Source organism: Sycon ciliatum, chromosome 3 (genome assembly GCF_964019385.1).
Source record: "Sycon ciliatum chromosome 3, ocSycCili1.1, whole genome shotgun sequence".
NCBI lineage: Eukaryota > Metazoa > Porifera > Calcarea > Leucosolenida > Sycettidae > Sycon > Sycon ciliatum.
Window position 1 is genome coordinate 14024741 of NC_088645.1, and position 22414 is coordinate 14047154.

Sequence of the window (22414 nt, forward strand, 5' to 3'; positions counted from 1 at the left end):
TACTAAAGACAAGTACGCGTACTTCACTCCAGTTGTTGCTACCAGAGCCCTGACACTTTATACTTCTAGTCGTAACGAAGTACATGTAAGTACACTAGTTACATGATCGTACATGACTGTACATAATTATAGTAGTGACGCTAGGCCCTCACTCAACAAACTGATGTTGTTGTTTGTGCAGCGTGCTCCTCATACACGTACAGTCTTGTAGGTCCACGTGCACATAAAGTCATGTACAGCCTGTGGTAGATCTAAAGCCAGTAAAGGCGGGTTTTTGTTTTGTACTTGTAGCCCTGGCCTGCTCTGCGCCGTCTGACGACTGTTGTCAGCTTTGAACCTTTCCCCTTTTTCAACTCCCTCAAACTAATGGATACATGATTGTAGTGTTAACAGGTTTGGCATAGTGGAGACGCCATTGGTTCTTACCGCTCTAGTAGTAGTACTTATGCATTCGAGAAGTTTGTTGCGTACACTCTCTTCAAGTCAGTCTTTGTAGACGCGGAGAAGTGCAGCTTCATGGGCCCTTCGAGTATTTCGGAGTCTTCCGGTAACGTCCCAGATTCCCATCAGCCTCACATTGCCGTTGCAGACCGAGTCGGGCCAGGGAGGTACTTCCGTTGATCCGCCGCAAAACTGGCCAGGTAAACCATGGCAAACTAACGACGTTACTTACTAACTAGCTGGAAAATCAGATGCACACGCACACACATACAATCACGGTTCCCAGGAATCGAGGTTCACTGGAATCACGGTTCACTGGAATCAGGGTTCACTGCTTTGACTGGAAAGATGCAAACGGGAAAAGTCTGAAGAAAAAAATTGACTGTCATTTCTGTGTCTCAAGTATTTCACCTTAGTACTAGTGCTTGTTCAGTGTCGGATAAAACTCGCCGGCGGCGGTGCGCGCTGACTTTACCCAACAGCAACAAGAGATTATCATTTGCCACACTATGTCCGCTCGCGTGCGAGTTTTCTAAAAACTCTGTGATACTAGTACACACAAGGGAATGGTCTCAAACTGCGGAGAGTGCTCAATGCAAGCGAGGCAGAGCTTCATCACACACAAGCGGAAAAACCGTCAGAGATCAAATTCCATTACACAGTGTTTCACCGTTCAAGCAACGGATCATCAGATGGATCCATCTGATGATCCGTTGCTTGAACGGTGAAACACTGTGTAATGGAATTTGATCTCTGACGGTTTTTCCGCTTGTGTGTGATACTACTTACTAGTACATGTATACATGTACACCCCAGGCACAGTGTCCAGGCAGGCTTTGCTGACTCGCCGATCACCACTGTCACTGTACTGGCAACTGACAGTGACACTGACATGTCGACAAGTTACGTAGTACGTAGTACTGTGACATTGTTTACACCAGCTTTGTGTTTTGACTTGACAAACACAACCCCTGTGTAGTTATAACTAAGTAATATTAGTTAGTTACTTACCTGAGTAAAAGTGATTTTTCCAGTAAAGTTACTAGTAATAATAATTTTAGTTGCACCGCTCTAGAGAGGAGATTCCTAGAGACGGTGTGCTATTGGCAGCCAACCCTCAGTCTGCTGCACTTGACTCTGTCTTATCTGTTGTACAGAGCCTACCCAGTGCAGTAGCAGCAGCAGAGTAGAGCATAAACTCCATCATGGCTGGACACCATGCGCGAATAATGAACAGCGATATTGAATCATGCGAATCTAGCCTGGCACAATCTCAGTTCATGCTTGCCGGCAGGTGCTGTCAGAATCTGCTGCTGTTGCTAGTGGTTACGGGCGCATTCTCGGCAGAGTGGGGTGCTGGCCAGAGCCAGGATATTGCCTCTAGCCCACTAGTCACCGGCGATGATTTGCCCAACATCTGCTCCATCTTCTCGACACCAGTAGCAGCCTCTCAGACTGAGTGGAGCATACTGGAAGGTGTCATCTTCTCCTTCCACAAAAGGTGAGCGTCTTTAATAAGAGAACGTGCTACCGATAGTAAATGAGGTAACTGTATGGAAGAGGACATTTTAGTTTTCCCGGCACATGCCAACCCTGGGCCTGCACGAACGAATTGAAATTCTATCTTTGATGACACATGTTCCGGTGCTATCTGGCTCGGTAAGACTAGGTGAACCCCAAGCATAATCGACTACAGCATGCAGGACTGATTTTCAAACTGATAACAGGATAATGTTAGATCGTATTGTCCTCAATGAAACCTGTGTAATAGTGGAAGCCTGATGTTCACGATGCACCGTCGGCGCATACGCCTGGTAATAGTGCTGATATACATGTGCATAGAACTGCCTGGTTTGAATGGAAGCCTGATTTAAGTTGAAGCCTAGCCCTGACATCTACAGGAATACATCCGGTCTTTAAAGACTTGCTGATGAGCTGATCTACTCACCTCCCACCGCTTTACGAGCTGCATCTGCGCCTTGATCCTCGAAGGGTGGTGGCGTTGCCACGGATGCGGAAAACTCGGTTTCCAGCCGAGTCTCACGCGAACCGTGAACTTTTTTTAACACGAAATTCTGGTACATGTTTTATGAGACAGTGCTGTCATACCTGTGATCAGGAGCATTTACGTAAAATTACACCTTGAGTATAAACAGGGCATAATAGTGATGACGAGTTGGCACAGGGTCCGGGTACGGAATTCAGACGGGGAAATCTGAAAATGCGTGTACATCATTAAAAATGACCTAAATTTGGTTTTTTTGCAAACTACTCAGCCTCCGCACTCAACCTACATAGTCTCTTTGTTGTTGTATTAATTTAATGCGGGCAACATTACCAACGCAGGCCAAGACCAGCACGTCGATGGATAATTTTGTTGCTAAAATCTCTGCTCAATTATAGGTTTCATGTATATCCTGCTGGTTTGTCTCCTCCTTTGCCTTCTTTGCCTCTTATTTGTATTCTTTTATCTGTTTTACTGCTGTGGTTGGCTTTCACCCTTGTCTCAGTTTTATTGGCCGTCATCATGATGTGCCATGAGATAATGATATAAATACAAATGCGAACTTAGAAGTTGCCACTTCGGCGGTATTAGTCATGAAGTTGGTTGTTCCAACGAGGAACACATGCTAAATTTAATGCACACACTTATTTCTTCGTAGATATCCCTAACGTCAGCTTCAACTTCCCCCGATTTTTTGTTGTATTCTGAACTCGTAGGTATTCTCTGGCTGAGCAGGTATGCTCAGAGTTCCTGGATTGGGAAGCCTTTCAGCAAGCCGCTGCCATGGACTTTACTTTGTACACCGGTGGAGCAAATGTAAGTGTACACATAGGCACCATGGAGACAAGCTATGCATCAGTGGATAGATTAACAGGGGTGGACGTCAAAGTTCATGTTGTAAGCTACTAAAATTAATAATGTAGAGGATCTAGAAAAGCAACGGTCTTTTCGCACAGCATGAGCTGAAGAGCCATACCGAACTCAATTTGAAGGTGGCATACAGCAGAGCAGCCACAGGACATAGCTCAATTTGGTGGATGATGGTGTTTTGACCTTGAGCATCCGCGCGCTGACTCCTCATAGTTTCAGGTATGGCTAAAGACAGGAACAAACTTGAAATGAAATCTTAGTCAAACCAAGTTGTCTTGTAGTGCAGATTTTGTTCTTGGGTCACTAGTGTTTCAGCCCAACCGATCGCTGGTGGTATGCAAGTGCTCTACGGTGGCCTCTGTCTTGGTTAGATGACTGCTGCATTCGCCGGAGTCTAGCGCAATGCAATTTGGATGCACTGGTTGAAACTTGCAATCCCAGTTCAAGACTTTGCTGTATACGTTTGGTGAAAGAGGGGGGGGGGGGGAGAGCAAGGGCAACTGATCTCACATTATCAGCCGGCATGATATTGCATCAGTGGTGGTGGTGGTGTTGGTGTTGCTGGTGGCTGTGGGTGGGGAGTTGATTGGTGCAAATTCTACGCTCCACATAATCCTGATTTTCACCAAAATTACTAGTTTCAGAGTTCCTGTTGACCTGGCGAAACTCTACAAGCTCCCTGTATTATGTTGTGTGTGTCTTGTAGCTTCCTGCGGTCCTAGAGGAGATTTCCACCTACGCTTTCTTCATGAGAGACTCGTGCAGTTCCAATCTGTTGGCGGCATCGCAAACCCAAACCATACTATCAGTTGAGCGTGGCCAGGTGCCGGGCGCATCCCTGGGCCAGCTAGCGCAGCAGCGGGTAGCAAACCTGAACCTCAACATCACAGCGTTGCGTGGCCAGCTGGCGTCCTGCAACTCTTTAAAACTCCATAGACAGGCTGTATGTGCTGTACTGAATGATCTTGTGGAGATTGCCACCGATCCCAACATCAATATGCGCAACGAAACACTGCGCAACTTGACCAGAAATACGCTGACCGGTGAGAGGGAGACGCTGTCCGACGTCCTCTTTGACCCAGATGCCCCCGCAGTGTCTAGCTTGTTCACACCGCTGACCAGCCGTGAGGTTATTGCCATTTCGCCGGTCCTGTCGGCAAGACACGTCCTGCACATCAGTGCGTGGGCGTCCAGTCCAACGTTCGATAACATCAATGAGTACCCAGCGTTCTATCGAATGTCACCGTCGGACGACCATCAGGTGGAAGCCATAGTGGACTTGCTAACTGAATTGGAAGCCACTTATGTATCCCTGATTGCTGGAGCCGATGATCTATATAGCGGGCATGGGTTTAACCTATTGCTGGAGAAATCTCGATCTAGCCGGAAGTTCTGTTATGCAGTGCAGCACCGCATATCTTCCATAGACAACAGCTCCTCCCTGTCCGCAGCGAGGGCCATCGCCAGCAATCCTGACGCCAGGGTTGTGATTATATTCGCCACTCCGGAGCAAATGTCGTTATTCATACCTGCGTTCAATAGTTTCAATATCACCGGCCGTATTGTCATCGGAAGCAGCGACTGGTTCAATCGCTTGGACTACTCCACCATTCCAGTTGGTTCACCGTTCTACAACTCCGTCACGTTTGGTTTCGTCCCAGCGCCCGAAGTGCTCTATCCAGATATAGGTCGGGCTGTGCACGATTTTAAACGCTCGCTACGGAACGCCTCTGCACTTCGCGCAATGGCTGAAAGGAATACTTTTGTTCGCCAGTATGTGCAGAAGCTTGGTGAATGTACTGTTGAACACACTGGTGAACAGGTTCCGAGCAGTTGTATGTGTACATCATCTACTGCATCAAGCCAGCAAAGTCCTGCGCCGATGAGGCAGTGCGGCGAGAACTTCACATTGCCAGCAAAGCAGTTTACCGTTGCCCCAGTGACTTTGTTCATGGCCAATGCTCTAGGTATTGTACTGCAACAGACTGGTTCCTTGCAGCCAATATGCATAGGAGGGACGTGCGAATTTCTTCCATTCCCGGCAGCTCCTAATCGCATCACCACTGGCTGGCGAAACCTGGAGTTGGAGTGCACTAGGCGGGACGGCAGCTTGCGGCGATGCCGTGTTTTCACTGACAAGCAGAGTGGGTATCCATTCTATGAGCTGCGTGTCATGCGCAGCCCCGGTCATACAGCTGCGACAGCGCAGGCAGATCTTATCTACGAGGGTGTCGGTAGCTGGGACGGGACGGATGGCGGCGGCTATGATAGCCGGTTACACTGGTACACTGGCTCCTGTGTTGACTTTGGAACCGGAGGAGAGTGTGTGAACATGACACAGCGTAGAGCCTTGCGGCATCTTTCCAATAACAGCTCCCGTAGTAGTACAGGCACAATAGTATCCAGTATTCCATTATCAGTGTGCAGTGTGCCGTGTCCTCGGGGTAGGTTCCTACGCATCAGTAACCCAGAGCAGTTTTGCTGCTGGCAATGCATAGAATGCACAACTGGTGAAGTAAGTACTCGAGAAAACTCGCCCAGCTGCTCATCGTGCTCCGGACAGCTCGTACCCAGCTTCAACCGCAGTGTATGCATCCCACCCATCATCAGGAGGTGGCCTTGGTCCGACAATTGGTCCTGGGCTCTGTTAAGCCTTTCCGTTCTGGGAGTTCTACTGTCTCTTTCGATCTTGGCCGTGTTTGCGGCAAAGCGCCAGGAGCCAATGATCATCAAATCCAGCCTTCCACACATGACGGTAATCCTCATCTCTGCTGCATGCTATTTTACACTCTCCGGCACACTCCTGTTTGTTGATAATTCAACATCTGTACGCTGTTATGCACATCGGTGGACAAAATTCGTTTTCACCGTGTTGTCGTTGTCTGCTCTGCTCTTCAAAACACACCGCATCAAGCAGATATTCAAAGCTAACACGCCGCTACCGAAGCTTGCGTACTGGCGAAGGACACTGCTCAATAGTAGTTGTCAAGTCGGAATGGTGGTCGCCGCAGCGTTTATAATGGTCAGTATTGTGGCCGCTTTTAGTGCTGGTTTCCCGATTCAACCAACATTGGTCTTTCTCGATGAGCGGACGGCAGCGTATATCTGCAATGAACCCGTCCTTGGCAACGTCATCATATTGATCCTGGCCACGCTTGTCAATTTGCTAATAGCCGTGTTTGCCTTCCAGGCCAGGAACTTGCCAGATGACTATAACGAGTCAAAGTTGATTTTGACTACTGGTGGCGTGTGCCTGATTGTGCTAGCTGCTCTCCTTCCCAGTCTTCTAACTACGGGCGAAGCTCTGCGTGCCGTTGTCATCAACTTGGTCCTGGCGACGTACCACTTTGCCGTCCTGACCACCCTGTGTGTCCCACGCGTTTACTGGTCCGTGTTTGGTTTCGCGGAGAATTACGTCCCACCCCGCACCAGCAACAGTATCCATAGTAACAATGGTGGGTATCCAATGGCTTCTCCAGCTGCGCGCACACCATCCTCTGTATCAGACTCTGTTCTTTCGGAATGTGGCTGCCATTGTCATCAAAGACATCGCCTAAAGCCACTACAAGCTTCATCATCGCTAACCCCACCAGCCTCGCCTTCCCCAAATACAATACGCGACAGCCAGGAGATGGTCACCAGCAATGGTGTGACATCATCACTTCCAATTGCATGATGTCATGATTTCCTCCTGACAGTAATTACATCATCAAGTCTAGATGCTTGTACCAAATCCTCTCTTTTATGGCACCATCATCATTTTCCGCGGCTATGTGAGTGGCTAGTGATACTATTTCCTTTGCCAGAATGAATTACCTCTTGCGATGTATACCTCGGCTATAACCAATGGCCACCGGCTGCCCTTGATCATGGCTGGCAATCTATTGAATTTTGTTGACACGCTTGAGTTAATGATTGCATCATAACCCTATACATACAATGTGCTTGTGTAGTGCTTGCTATGAGTTTCAGATAGGATTCAACCTTGTGGTTTCAACCTACCAGTAGAAACGTTATAAAAACGACTTCTGGATGCATGCACACAAATGCTGAGCTCGAGCAATCCTAGATTGCATACCTCTAATGGTATTGTGACTATTATTTTCATCATGAACCGGAAAATAACGTCCTGGATGAAGTGTCTTGATCTAGGATCAGTGAGTGCACGTGAAGAGTTTCTGTGTGACTACTTCGAAGCCCAATACCAGACAGTGGGCTGTGCAGAACGTCTGAATTTATTATTTTCCCTCGAAACAGTTCACGAAGAGACGTGGTTGCACTGAGTTTTCCGCGGCCCTAAGAACTCCACTACCCTCAAGGATGAAGGCGCAGATTTTCCTAACGTGGTGGGGTGGGATTTGGCTCTAAATCTCACTCAAAATCCACCAGAAACGGGTTTTGCATCCACCACTTTGCACATTGTGTAGTGAAACACCTGCCCGCCTGTTTCATGCTCACGGATGCTAAAAAAGAAAAGAAGAAAATGCAAGGACGCACTCCGACACAGTGGTGAGTAGACACGAGATGCAAGTAACGGTCAGATTGGAGTCCGTGCTTACTCCCGACCAGCTAGACCACGGATAGAAAGTGATCTGTGCGAGGTACAAGCATGCAGGTAGAGTATTGCCCAAAGATACTGCCTAACAACGTAGTGTGTGCATTCAACGCAATAAAGAAGTGTACAGGTACATTCAGTGCAATTACTGCATTAGTGTGACAAAGTAATGGCTAGTGGTAGGCTGGGAGCAACCAGTGCAATGTACATTATGCTAGCCATGAAGAACAGAGCATCTCACCAGCATTTAAGTAGCAGTGCATTGGGCATTGAACGGTTCACCAGCTGTGCATTGCGCAGTGTTCAATGTGTAGTGTGTGGAATACGCAGTTCCTGTCCAGGACAATGTCTCGCTACTAGATTATCGTAACCATGGTTACGTCAAGCTTCCACTGCCTCCAGCTGCTGTAGCAGTTCGCTCATGACATGTTCAGCATCTTGAGCTTGCTGGCGAATTTTCTGCAGTGGCGATCTGGTCTCCGGGGCAACCACCTCTGAGGCGACAAAGGTCTGGGGTGCTAGGACGATATTCAGGATTTGATCCACAGACGCAGTTTCTGCTTGACGACGCTTGCGCTTGGTGGAGGAATTCACGAGTGTACCTCGCCTGCAGACTCCCAGGAAGTCCTGGTCATCGACAAGCGCATTTAGCGTCACCCCTGGGTCCAGCACATCAGCCAAGTCTTCAGTTACGATAGACACTGTGAACTGTGTTGTGTCTTGAATATCCGTGGCACTGCGGCAGCGTCCCTTCTGGGCGAACGCTGGGCCATCGTCACCGTCCAGGATGTCACGGACGCAGCAAGAGTCATGCGGACAGCCCAGTTCCGTGAAGCAGGCTCTACCACGAGTTCTGGGTCTCTGCAATACAGGGGAAAAGTACAATGTACTAATGAGCAAAATTAAATTTTTAATGGTACTAGTAGTGCATTGTCACCAAGTAACATCCGCAAAACTAGCACATACAATAGGGAGGTTCCGGAGTACGATTTTTCGTGCCAAAATCCGTGGAGGCGCTACGGATATTTTATACGTCGTTTTCGAGCAGTGAAAAGTTACGGGGTACGGAACGTATGTGTTCGCCGTCATTGCCTAGGCTACGATTGCAAACACGTCACATTCCCGCGCTATGCCTTTTTATTTTGAAAATTTGTACCGAAATCAAAACGTCCCGCGGAAAATCGATGTTTCTCGTACCAAATTTGTACGCGAAAAATCTTTCTGCACCCGATGACGCAAAATCTCCACACGAAACATGGTTCGTATGAAAGCCAGTCCACACGGATTCTCCGTGCCGAAAAATCGTATGGAGCACTTCTGGAAAAAATCCGTAGCGGCCATACGGATTTTGGCACGGAAAATCGTACCCCGGAACCTCTCGTATGGCCGCTACGGATTTTTTCCCGGCGTGCTCCATACCGTCATACGCTTTTTCAGCACGGAGAATCCGTGTGGACTGGCTTTCATACGAACCATGTTTCGTATGGAGATTTTGCGTCATCGGGTGCAGAAAGATTTTTCGCGTACACATTTGGTACGAGAAACATCGATTTTCCGCGGGAAGTTTTGATTTCGGTACAAATTTTCAAAATAAAAAGGCATAGCGCGGGAATGTGACGTGTTCGCGATCGTAACCTAGGCAATGACGGCAAACACATAAGTTCCGTACCCCGGAACTTTTCACTGCTCGAAAACGACGTATATAATATCCGTAGCGCCTCCACGGATTTTGGCACGAAAAATCGTACTCCGGAACCTCCCTAATACCAGTCTATTACTTCGTGTACTCAATCTTCGGACAGCATGTGCTGTTTCGACCTCATCACTATAGCTTGTAGTAGGTCTCCTCAGCGGAGTTCAGAGTTACTGGCCGAATCGATCGCAAATGAAGTCTAATGAACGATAAAGCATTTTTAAACCTGCTCAAAGCGCTAAAGTCAGCGTGCTCTAACTGCGACGAACACAGCGTGCTTCGCACCAGGGCAGCAGCCAAGTTTAACGCTAACCAGTTTTAAAAACATCCGAATCGTTCCGTCCCCCACTTGCCAGTCACTGAATTTGTTTACAAACAAAGATTGCACTCGCACGATCCCATAAGCAAATACCTCGATAGGTGGCTGAAATTAAGGCTGCACTAACGAGCACCAGGATGGTTTAGAAGGATGGATATTCAGCGTACATTGTTAGATCCTTTCGGGGAGAGACACTTAGTATGTATTTTTTGAAAAGGCGACGAGGAGACAATAACTTTATTAATGCGATTAATAGTATAAGTGAAGCGGACATTACAAAATGATGAATGAGAATACAATCATGTATCTAAGATGGTTGTTCCTAATCGATTTTCTTGAGACTATCATCAGGGAAAAATCGTCTCACAATAGAGGCTATACGGAAAAACAAACTACTTATAGGTTATAGGATAGTGGGGAGTATACAAGGTGAGGTGTGCTTCCACGCCTTCATTTCACTCACCTTTTGTAGTAGCTCACACCGTCTGAACACTCTCACATCTTTTCTTCTAATTTCTTTCGTCTTCTCTCCCACTTTAGTTTTTTTTTCTTCACACCTCACCTTGTATACTCCCCACTATCCTATAACCTATAAGTAGTTTGTTTTTCCGTATAGCCTCTATTGTGAGACGATTTTTCCCTGATGATAGTCTCAAGAAAATCGATTAGGAACAACCATCTTAGATACATGTATTCTCATTCATCATTTTGTAATGTCCGCTTCACTTATACTATTAATCGCATTAATATGTATTTTTTAAATTATTTTTTATCCCAATGTGGAAATATGTGGCCACAAGTTATGCGATCGAGTCCATCAACTAAACCAGATTTTAAACAGTCAGACGTACACAATCTAGCACAAAACTGACACATTTGTCCACGTTACATTTTTTTCCTTGGCTCACCATCCGAGTTATTTTGTATCCCTGCATCTATAAGTAAACTGGGTAGAAATTCGGCTCTGAGCTGCTGGTATCTGAACACTGCATTCACCCTCAAACTGTAGGTACAAACTGTAGCTACATGAATATACAGCGTCAACGTTTTGTAATGTTCAGGTTTAGTCTGTTCCTAAGACAACAATGATGATACTGGTGGAAAGTGGCTGGGGTTACCTAGGGTTACCTAGGGTAGTACTCGCATTTCTAGTGACTGCTAGTATTTGTCTTTTTTGCAATGCTCTACTGCTGTGGAGGGTGAGTAGTGTATTATCGGGTTCGCCTTCAATTCAATGGCAAATCGAACGCAGGGATTCCAATAACCCAACACATAGTAGCAAGGTACGTGGAGAGGTAGGATGTATAGTTGTCGACAGCGTGAATCCGCTGATCGCACTCGGGTTCCAACCAGCATCAGTCATTTAAAATGTCTTGGATGCAGTACTGTTGTACTGAACAACCAGCAAATGCTATAATAGACTATACGCATGACTGTATGGGGTACTAGCATCAACAAGAGGACATGAGCTGGTTATATGCAGTACACAACAACAGCAGGGAGGTATAGACCAACTATCAGCGACCTGCTAAAGATTTAGTAGTGGCCAGTGACGGGGAGCGTGGACTTCTCTTCTCTCACAATTGTTTCCTCCCCTCCTTCTATTTTGCAATATACCGGTTCACGTAGACTGCACAATGCTCTTGTGTTAGAGGCTAGAATGGAGGTGGGGATTAGGAACAGGTGTGATCAACATGCGTCGGAGGACTGGGGGGTTATACCGTTGATGTATTTACCTGCTGTCCGCGTGGTCTCGATCCTCCTCGTCGTGCTTCAGTTAGCACCACCAGACACACCACGAGCAACAGCAGTAAGCCAACAGAGGATACGCGTGCCATCCTGCTGTTCATCAGAGTCTGGCTCTAGCACTGCTCTCAAGACTTGGTGAAGCACCCACAGACACACCGTCCTATTGCCACACACTGCGCGCTCGTCTTTCCAGAAGAACAAACCAGGCCGGGCAACAATAGAAGGACTCCGGGCTGGCTTTATCACTCTATCAATTCCTCTTGGGCCTGTTTAGTGTATGCAAACAAACGACGATGTCGCAGATGATCCACAGATTGAGTTGCAGTATCTCGCATACCTACTATCAATAGGCACTAGCACATAACTCAACACTAGAGGCTATAGTATACACCATTACAGTTAATTTACACGGCACGATCAGCACAGTCATGTCTTGTATAATACGTCAGGCGCATACTATTATGCTTGACGCTAATGTGAGATAAAGATTGCGGAGCTCTGGAAATATTTCGCGAACAGGGGCACGAAGAGGTGCAACCTTGATCTCGAGTGGTTTTGGAGAGCTCCTTGCACCGATTACCTGTTTTGCCAGAGAGACTCACGCCACCGCCTGGCTGTGATATAGCTCACTCCTATTGGCCACGAGTACCCACTTCAACCTGGCATTTCACCCTAGTCCCTGGCATGGTTTGTTGCATGCTGCTGCTGACTGTAGCCACGCTCAACATTCAGGTGTGTTCCCAATACTAACTTACAATGCGGTTTACTAAAGACGTCTTCAGCCATTCAGGGATTTCACCATGCAGCCGACTGTAAGTGATTATGTCCAACAGTCCAATAAAACAGCATGTAATCCTGCTAAAAGGACTGTGATTTGTCTATCAAGGGGTTCTGCTTCACCAAGGCTAATTCCTGTGTATGGCGTGTTAGAGATCGTCACCAGTTTGAGGGAATGAAAAGAGAATAACTGTTATAGTTGCTAAAATAACTTTCTTGGAGACAGGAACAGGAAGCTTATCAGGGAAAGAAAAACTGCAAATCTCAAGCTATTCCTCACTATCATCAATAAGGACTCCGAAATTCATGAACCATGCAGTTTGAGGGCATTTTTTTAATGAATTACAAGCAACCAGAACCAATGAAACATGAGGATAAGTACACTGTACCATAACTAGGGTGGTGACCATTACGACTACATGTACATGTGGGTGATTAATTTAGCGAAGACTGTATAAGAAAAAAGGGTAAAGAGAGAAAGAGAAGGTGAGAAGTGAGGAAAGAGGAACAAAACACTCACTGTGTACTGGTGTAAAGACAAACACCAAATGGACGCTACATTAACTAGTGGGATCAGCTCTACAAGTCATTAATACTACTATTATTATTGTTAGGTTGAGTTGGGTAACTCCGCTCTTCTTCCTCGCTCACCGGAGGAATTTCTCTAGTCTCCTCGCGCAACTGGGGAGCACTCCAATGGAGAGAGAAAGATTTTTATAGGGCGGCTTGGTGTGAGAGGTGGACTGAGACTTGACGGCGCTAACGGCGAATATCAAGACCTTACGGCCACGGAGCTGCGGGACTCTGCGCTGGTCGTCTATCCGTGTGGAGGCAAAGCAAACGCGGGCAACATTCTGCTGAAGCGAGCGTGGAGCTGAAGCTGGATTGGTGACTGACGCACCTGCTTACTCCACAACACCGGCGCATAATGATGTGCATGTACAAGACTTCGTGAGTATTCAACTCAAATTCGTGTTCCGTCAGCGTCAGTATCAGCAAGTACAGTCATGTAGTACAATTTGTTCCCAAAATAACTTCGGGACAGTCTGTTCATGGTTTTCATTTGTATTGGACTCGTTCTCTACACTTGCGATAATTTAGCGGCAATTCTAACGTTGTAGCGTTGTTCTCTTGTAATTTAGTGGAACCTGTATTGAGTAACTGAGTTTTATGTTTCGTTACATTGTCGTCAGATCTCCTGTGTACCGGTTTTGTGGCACAATGATTATAGCCATTATATTTGGTCGTCTCCATTCTTGTGCAATCATGCGTACATGTATGTAGGTTGGTTCTCTTCATGTTATTGTGACCAATTTCATAGATGTTGGTTGCCTTGTTGCTTTCTCTCCCCTCTCCTCTCACCCAAGCCATTCTGCATAAGCGAAGCTGTGGACGCAGCATACTGCTGCTACACTTCAACGCGGGAATGCGTATAATAATAATAATAATTATTATTATACCCAACGCTGTAGACAGCAGGCAGTTTCGGCCATAAAGGCCTCATCAGTACAGATACGAGCGTCAAGCAAGCCGAGCTACCAGCCACGGTGCAAAAGAGGCACCAGAGACATTCTATAAGATAGCTCGTCGCTCTAGCGCCAGAGTGCTCTAACTACGAAAAGGAGCGGGCAATGCGCAGCAGCACTAGAGCCGCCTACCAAGAGTGCTCAACAAGAAGAATGTCGAGGAGCGTAGCACCCAATGCTGTAGACAGCTAGCAGAGATTCATCATTATACAGTGTAGTATTACCTGCCCGGTGTTGCCTGGCCCGCCTCAAGTTTCACTATTTTTGTATTTCTCCGTCCAATGGCAGAAGCCAATGCAAAGGAGGGGGCATTAGCCAGCCATGGCAAGAGAGGGAAAAATAAAAGAATAACAGAGAAATAAAATATCAATCAGAAGAAAAGAACGCATCAGCCGGGTGAAATTTATCACTATGTTGACTATCATGGGTGAATAGTGGCTAGCCACCGTACATACCACTGGTAGTAGTAGCACACCACAGGCAGACAGTCGACTCAAAATGTATTCCTACACTCTGGGCTACAGGCTGTAGACCAGGAACGGGAATGGGATTTCCTACACGCAGAGCAAAGACCCCATGTGAACTCGGCGAGCAAACCACTGACAACAATTGAGAGTGAGGCAGGCTATAATGCTGCTGAGTACAGTACGGTACTGTGTTTTATGACAGCTAGAGGTGGTTGGACTCTAGTGTAGGCTACTAGCCTACTAGTACTACTCACCGACTTTAATACAGTCCGTGTCCTTAATGCTCGCTCCATAGGAAATACGTCTGGCGAACTCATTCAAATTCGTGAGGATCACAAACCCAGCGTTTATGCATTGCAGAGACCTGGCCAACTCTCACACAAGCTTTCCACGTGCCACACTATGAATGCTTCCGTCGAGACCAGCGACTTGTTTTAGGAAATAGACAAACCTGTGACCCACACCGGGGTACGGAGGAGTTCTTCTAGCCTGTAATACGCTTAGTTTGTGAAGGTCTGTGTCCTGCATTGATCAGCTACTGGCTTTTCAGCAGCCTGGCTTGGAAGCGCTAGCACTAGTGCACTTCAACTTACACTCCCCGAACATAATCTTGTTTGTTTCACCTTATGATCTGCCAACACCCCACCTGAGTAGCAACATGTACAGAATGGGGGGAGAAGGGTGGGGCACGCGCGTTGAGAGGCGCAGGGGTTGAAGTGGACCAGGAGGGCGAGAGGCTACTCATTGGAAGCTGGCTTCGTCACTTTGGGGCTGTCCGCAAAACGCCACTGGCGTACTGGGTGGCGGATGGAGTCAGGTCAAAGGGCTCTGTATACTAGTATAGTACATGATCTTCATATTCTGCAGTCACAGTGACTCTGGCACACAATGTAGCAAGGTATTTCGACTCCGTGACGGAGCAATTTAACACCTCGACGTCCCTCGCTTCGCACCAGTCTCTGATGGCATGAGCGTTTGCAACCGCTGCTTCCAACTTAGAGCACAAGTTTGCCGATGGACACTACCCAGTCAGGACGCTCGGATCAGCAGGTTCCGTGTTAGTTGATTCCTTCACGTACCTAGAGGGTACAGTACTAGCCCGCAGAGCTTGGGATGTGCTGTCCGTGCTTTTGCCCTGCCGTCCTTTTCGTCTACGGCTCACCTCTTTCCACGTGTTCTGTGTCGGCTGTGTGCTACATATGACAGTGTGCCTTGCTTCATAGCAGGGGACACTGGCACATACGTATGTGTAGGGCTAGACGTCTGTTGACGAAGCTCTAGTGAAAATATAGATACATGCATGAGAGGAAGGCTAGAACACAAGGAAGGGGAAGGAGACAAACAGTGCGATGCCGCAGAGAGACAGTCTTACATGGAACGAGCGAGAGTTTGTGTGTGTATCTGAGGTGATGCGAAAGACAGAGAGACAGACAGAGAAAATGGTGGACAGACAGACAGATAAACAGAAAAGAGAGATGGGTAGGTAGATGGATAGATAGATAGATAGACAGACAGACAGACAGACAGACAGACAGACAGACAGACAGACAGATAGACAGACAGACAGTCAGACAGATAGATGGATAGATAGATAGATAAATAGATACTCAATCTGCGGTCAGAACTGTTTCGTCCTTTGTGGACTCGTCAGCGCAGCACAGAGGAAATGAGGCCGAACCTGATAGCAATGGAAATAAAAATTTCCAATCAGGTCCAAACGTAAATAGATAGATAGATAACTAGATAGATACATACATGTAGATTCAGTCACTGCTCTTGGAGCATTTCGAGCACTCTTGGCGGGGTTTGCAGCTCTTTATAAAAATGCTTTGCTTCACAGAAACGTATTTCATTGCGAAGAGCTGCGCTTCGGACCTCTGAGCTGTGCTGAGGAGCTCTAACAGAGCGAAACAGTTGCTGTCCACAGATTTGAGTAGATAGATAGATAGATACAAGGAGGAAAACTTCCTTCTGCCAGCGGAGAGGACTCGACACAATAATGTGGAGCACTATTACACACAAAAAGCCACAACGGAGGTTTACAGAATTGTCGCAACTCAGAGTTTGCTCCTCAATGCAGTCATCAGGCGACTATAGTCGCCTGATGACTGCATTGAGCAAGAGTATTTTGCTCCTGCTCTTGTAGCAGTTGAGCACTCTCATGTGGAGTAGTGCCTTTGCTGTTTGCATTATGCCGTGCTCACTGACTTGTCTGTTTGAGCACTCTGGCAAGGTACTATCGGGCCTGGTTTAAATCTGGCTTTGGAAAATTTATTTTTCATTGCCATCAGGTTCGGCCTCATTTTCTGTGCTGCGCAGATAGATAGATAGATAGATAGATAGATGTAGATAGATAGATACATAGATAGATGGATAGATGTAGATAGATAGATGGCTAGATAGATGGATAGATAGATGGATAGATAGATAGATTGATTGATAATAGATAGAGAGAAAGAGATAGATAGATAGATAGATAGATGGATGGATAGATTGATTGATTGATTGATTGATTGATAGATAGATGGATGGATAGATAGATAGATAGATAGATAGAGAGAGAGAGAGAGAGAGAGAGAGAGAGAGAGAGAGAGAGAGAGAGAGAGAGAGAGAGAGAGAGAGAGAGAGAGAGAGAGAGAGAGAGAGAGAGAGAGAGAGAGAGAGAGAGAGAGAGAGAGAGAGAGAGAGAGAGAGAGAGAGAGAGAGGTTCAGGTATGGAAGACTTCTGCTGACGCTTCGCGCCTCAACTCTTGGATTTCCAATTCCAGGGCCAACATTGTGCTGTCTCTATCTTCTCTTATCATAACAATCTCGATGGACGAGGTTGAAACACATAATAGTAGGCTAGACAGCTGTTCCAACGCACCAATTGGACTTGCAGCATTCCCACATCCACCTTCCCGAGTTCGTTGACGAGTTCTGGAAGGATCAGTACCGGTATGACCATGGAGAGACTGAGGAGGAAACGTTCAGTCACACTAATAAAATTATGAAGATAACTGTTGGACAAAGGACGAGAGCAATACGAGTATCGGAGATGCCGAGAGTACATAACAGGTATGTACTCTTGGAGATACTAAGAGTACACGTAGTCTTGGTGCCAAGCCACACACTGGACCTTTGCCTGCTGCTCCTGTTTGTCAGCGATAACGACGGTTTACCGTACGCTGCAAACCTACCTCGTACATTGTTACGCTTCGAGCACACTAACAAAATGTTCCGCTTCGCCTGCCCGTTTCACGGCTTGAGATGGTGACATTCACAATACTAGTAGTAGTAGTAGTGTGGTGGCGTGATTGGTATATCACCCAGCTGATACTTCCTCCTACGAGACTTTAATTTCCACTTGAGGCGGTTCCCTGTGTTGCTTTTGACTGAGATGGAATCTAGCTCTCCTAGCTCTCCTACTGCTGCTGATTTTTCAATCTTTCTAGCCATTGGTTCTTTCTTGTTCTCGACTTTTGCTGTCCAACTGCTGATCTCGACCATTGGGTTCCTGCCATGTTCAGCTATGCTAAACCGAAGCCACTGCAGTAGAAACATTCCCCGCACTTTTGCCTTGGTGGGTTTGTCGCTAGTATCAACCTTCCTCGCTACAGCCGTGCTGCTCGGTGTGAAACGCTGCGACCCTTTGCAATTTTTTCAGGCGGAGAATCCCGTCTCTTCCACACCAGTCCATGGGAATCAGTATGCTTTCCAGGACGCATCTTCCTACAATGTTTGGGGCTCACGAGGGGCCAGCTACGCCTGGCCAGTTTCGGTGTCCGAACATCGCAAGTGTCGCCATCCGTGGATTGTCAAAATCTGCCGGAAACCCAGAAAGCGGTTTCTGATCCTTTCCTATCTGGGCGAACCTTATCCCATGCTAAGTGACCCGCCATCGGATGGACTGTCTCATTTCGGATGCTGTGATGGAGTGGACATGGTTTACACGAGCAACAAATCGCTATTTGCCATAGCTGATGCTGTGGAATTCCCGGCCGCTAACCTTCCAACGATGCCGACCAGGGCCAACAAATATCAGATTTTCATGGCAACTAGCAATGAAGCACCCTACACGGTGGAACGCCCGGAGAGGATGGCAGAAATCAACTTGCTTAGGACGTTTTCCAGTCATGCTGATATTCCACATTCGTTCATGCAGCCTGGCGAGTGCTTCTGTGCACGATTCCTGAAGCCCCTGCAGGTGAGGTTTGCACAGCGGAAGTCCGTACCTGTGTCGGCGCTGGTCAGCAATTGTGCATCGCATGGAAAGCGCCAGGCAGTATTGAAATATCTCATGGCGAATATAGAAGTGCATAGCATGGGGTCGTGTCTACATAATTTCAAGTCAAATGTCAGCGATCCTCAGCAGTATCTGCAGCAGTATCTGTTCAACTTTGCTGTGGAGAACGCCATATGCCTGAACTACATCACGGAGAAGTTTCAACGTCCACTGATTCTAGGAACCGTTCCCCTCGTGGTCTCCCAATCTGGTCTACCCGACTATGACCGAGTGGCTCCCAACAGAGAATCGTACGTTGACCTTGCTGCCTTTCCCAGCTTGCTGGATGCAGTCAGTTACATCAAGAACGCATCTCAGTCTGAATCACTGTACTTGCTACACCACACGTACCGTGGTCAGCCAATGAACAGTGAGAAACTGACCAAGACATTTCGACTAAACGTGTGCTCACAGAGTGAGGACGATCTAGGGAAATGGTGTTCGTTGGTCAGACGCTGGGAAACCCCGCAAGGAAAAGAAGAACTCGTGCAGAAATCCTACTACAACTATGCGGCTACAGTAGAAAGAGAATGCGCAAAGCCTGGCTCCATGTCCATACTTGTCCCTGACAAGTAGCAATGAATCTTATTCTGCCAAAAACCTACGCACACAGATTTGTCAGGCAGATGAAATTGGATTATTTGACACGCTCTTTCAGCTATCAGCAGAACTCGAACCAAGAGCATTCTCTTTCGGCAAGCTCCACTGTCAAAAGTTTCTCAAAACGCTGTGTTCAGTCTAGCCGTTATGAGCTCATTCAGATTTGAAGACTTACAACTGCGTGCATTTGCCATTCATTACAATACACGATAGTATAGAATATAGTTCAAGTAGTGCGTGAGTCCACGTTCAGAAGTGGAAATTGAAATCCAACGACTATTCTACTCTTCACAAACCAGTGCTCTTTTTTCTAGATTGCATATACAACGTGAACTGTGTGTGCAAGGTGTAAGTATCGTATGACCTAGAAACAGGGCACCACCTCCACAATACGACCACGAAAGGACGAGTTGGCAGGGTGCTCTCGTGGTAAATGTGTCAGGTACATTACGCCAGTCTACGTCTTTTGACTCTTTTCCTGTCAAGCCGGAGGGCATTAATGGCCGCCAATTTTAATAATAAATGGCATTATTTACTTTTTTGCGCTGTGCTTGTCTACCGGTATGACTACATTGACATACATGTACAACGTCATGTATATTTGGCCTGGGTATTGCGCAGTACCGGTATCCCACTTGGAAGTGTTCTCGGTACGGTGGCTATGATGTGTGCAAGACTAGATACATGTACATGTGCATCATCGTCATGTATGTACATGTACATGTAGGTTTGTCAAAAGTTCAATGTGGCGGTAGTGAGGTGTCTGAATTTCTGTTGTCGATTACGTTCAATAACATAATAATAATGTTGATGTCTCGGCCTAAAAAAACATTTGTATAAACTTCTTTTCCTGATCAAGATTTATAAACAATTAGATGCGTCGATCTAATGTCGCGCAATTAATTTGGAAAGGATGAAGTGACTGCCTCATGCATTTTCCAGTGTGTGTCATGCACAGTGACGTCCTGGTCTAGTTGAGAGTTACAAAGGTGTGGAGAAAGGTTGCGAGAATGGCCAGTATGTTTACTTTTTTTTTAATAAACTGATTCCGCAGCTGTGCACTGGCTAAAAATAGAGAGAGATCGTTCCTTTGTGTTTTAAAAGATATAGATAATAAATTTACCCCATTAGTCCATTACGGACGAGAAGCAGGGCTGTGTAGCACGGATGTGAAACATACCTGTGAAACAGGGCTGTGAAGCACGGTTGTCAAGCGAGGTTTTAATTTAAAGGAGGGTTGTGAAGCAGTTTGGTGAAGCAGGGCTGTACAGCATGGCTGTGGAGTGTGGAGCAGGGTTGTGAAGCAGACCTGTGACGCAGACCTGTAAAGCAGGGCTGTGGAGCAGGGCTGTGCAGGAGACCTATGGCAAGGCTGTGTAAAGCAGGGCCGTCAAGCAGGGCTGTGAACCAAGCTGTCTGTGAAGCAGGGCTGTGGAGCAGGGCTGTGAAGCAGGGTTTTGAAGCAGGTTAGTGAAGCGGGGCTGTGAAGCAGGGTTGTGAAGCAGGGCTGTAAAGCAGGGCTTTGGAACAGGCCTGGGAAGCAAGGCTGTAAAGCAGGGCTGTGGAGCACTGCATCCAGGGCTGTGGCGCAGGGCTGTGGCGCAGGTCTGTGGGGCAGGGCTGTGGAGCAGGGCTGTCAAGCAGGGCTGTCAAGCAGGGCTGTCAAGCAGAGCTGTGAAGCAGGGCTGTGGGACAGGGCTGTGTAGCATGCAGAGCTGTGAAGCAGAGCTCTGTAGCAGAGCTGTGAAGCAGAGCTTAGTAGAGCTGTAAAGCAGGGCTGTGAAGCCGGTTAGTGAAGCAGGGCTAGCTCTGTAAAGCAGGGCTGTGAAGCAGGGCTGTGAAGCAGGGCTGTGAGGCTGGGCTGCGAAGCAGGGCTGTGAAGCACGCCTGTGAAGTAGAGCTGTGAAGCAGGTTGTTGGAGAAGGGCTCTGGAGCAAGTCTGTGAAGCAGGGCTGTGAAGATGGGCTGTAAAGCAGGGCTGGGAGGCAGTGCCTCGGTTGGGAAGCAGGTTAGTGAAGCAAGGCTAGCAGGGCTATATCAGGGCTATGAATCAGAGCTGTAAACGAGGGCTGTGAAGCAGGGATTGTGAAGCGAGGTTCTGAAGCAGGGGCTGTAAAGCAGGGCTGTGGAGCAGGGGCTGTGGAGTGGATCTGTGAAGCAGAGGCAGGGCTGTGGAGCAGGGCTGTGAAGCAGAGCTGTAAAGCGGGGCTATGGAGCACAGCAGGGCTATGAATCAGAGCTGTAAACGAGGGCTGTGAAGCAGGGATTGTGAAGTGAGGTTCTGAAGCAGGGGCTGTAAAGCAGGGCTGTGGAGCAGGGGCTGTGGAGTGGATCTGTGAAGCAGAGGCAGGGCTGTGGAGCAGGGCTGTGAAGCAGAGCTGTAAAGCGGGGCTATGGAGCACAGCTCTGACGCAGAGCTGTGAAGCAGCTCTTTGAAGCAGGCTCTTTGAAGCAGGCTTGTGAAGCGGGCTTGTGAAGCGGGCTTGTGAAGCAGGGCTGTGTTAAGCAGGTCTGTGAAGCAGTGCTGTGAAACAGTGCTGTGAAGCAGGGTTTTGAAGCAGGTTGGTGAATAAGGGCTGCGAAGCAGAGCTGTGGAGCAGAGCTGTGAAGCAGGGCTGTGAGGCAAGGCTGGGAAGCAGAGCTGTGAAGCAGGGCTGTAAAGTTCAGCTGTGAAGTAGGGTTCCTTTTGCTCCAAATCTCTCAGCACTCTCTACAAGCAACATGAGGATTCTTAGCGCCGTGAGTATGCGGAGAGAGTTGCCAATGTAGAGCGTGGTTCTTTTACCCCTCTAGTGTTCTGTACTCATTGTGGTTGTAGTCCGTTGTGCACTGTTTTTTTACACGTCTTTGTCGATTTCAATGTGAGTCTTCTGGTAGCGAATACTCTGTTGTAATGAGTCTGCTACGTGCCCGTCTCTCTTTCTCCTTACTGAGATCCAGTATTCTTTGTATCCGTGGTGTTCGTTCTCGTCGGGGTTTCCCCGTCCAACGTTTTGTGGATAGTTCCGTCGTGGTGGCTGAGTCTCGCCTTGTTACGTAATTTTCTGATCTTCTATACTCTGTTTATTTGTTTATCAAGATTTTTTGTTTGATTTTTTATTTTTTATTTTTCTGGATGAAGTTATTGGTATACAGGTGGAATCCTGAT

At 47.3% G+C, this 22414-nt stretch overlaps 3 protein-coding genes across 3 annotated transcripts; 2 read left to right on the plus strand and 1 right to left on the minus strand.

Annotated features, from left to right (window-relative positions):
- The first annotated feature begins 1602 nt into the window (after positions 1 to 1602).
- LOC135811495 (uncharacterized) lies at positions 1603 to 7454 on the plus strand. The gene is made up of 3 exons (XM_065324733.1): positions 1603 to 1942; positions 3163 to 3262; positions 4023 to 7454. The coding sequence occupies exons 1-3, from the start codon at positions 1647 to 1649 to the stop codon at positions 6990 to 6992; spliced, it is 3366 nt and encodes a 1121-aa protein (XP_065180805.1). The 5' UTR covers positions 1603 to 1646; the 3' UTR covers positions 6993 to 7454.
- A 376-nt stretch (positions 7455 to 7830) lies between these two features.
- On the minus strand, positions 7831 to 12024 carry LOC135811496 (uncharacterized). The gene is made up of 2 exons (XM_065324734.1): positions 11620 to 12024; positions 7831 to 8732 (listed from the first exon to the last, which is right to left on the minus strand). Exons 1-2 carry the CDS (start codon positions 11731 to 11733, stop codon positions 8253 to 8255), a joined length of 594 nt encoding a protein of 197 aa, XP_065180806.1. The 5' UTR covers positions 11734 to 12024; the 3' UTR covers positions 7831 to 8252.
- A 5794-nt stretch (positions 12025 to 17818) lies between these two features.
- On the plus strand, positions 17819 to 19849 carry LOC135812494 (alpha-(1,3)-fucosyltransferase B-like). Its single transcript, XM_065325841.1, has one exon. It carries the CDS (start codon positions 17914 to 17916, stop codon positions 19240 to 19242), a length of 1329 nt encoding a protein of 442 aa, XP_065181913.1. The 5' UTR covers positions 17819 to 17913; the 3' UTR covers positions 19243 to 19849.
- The last annotated feature ends 2565 nt before the right edge of the window (positions 19850 to 22414 follow it).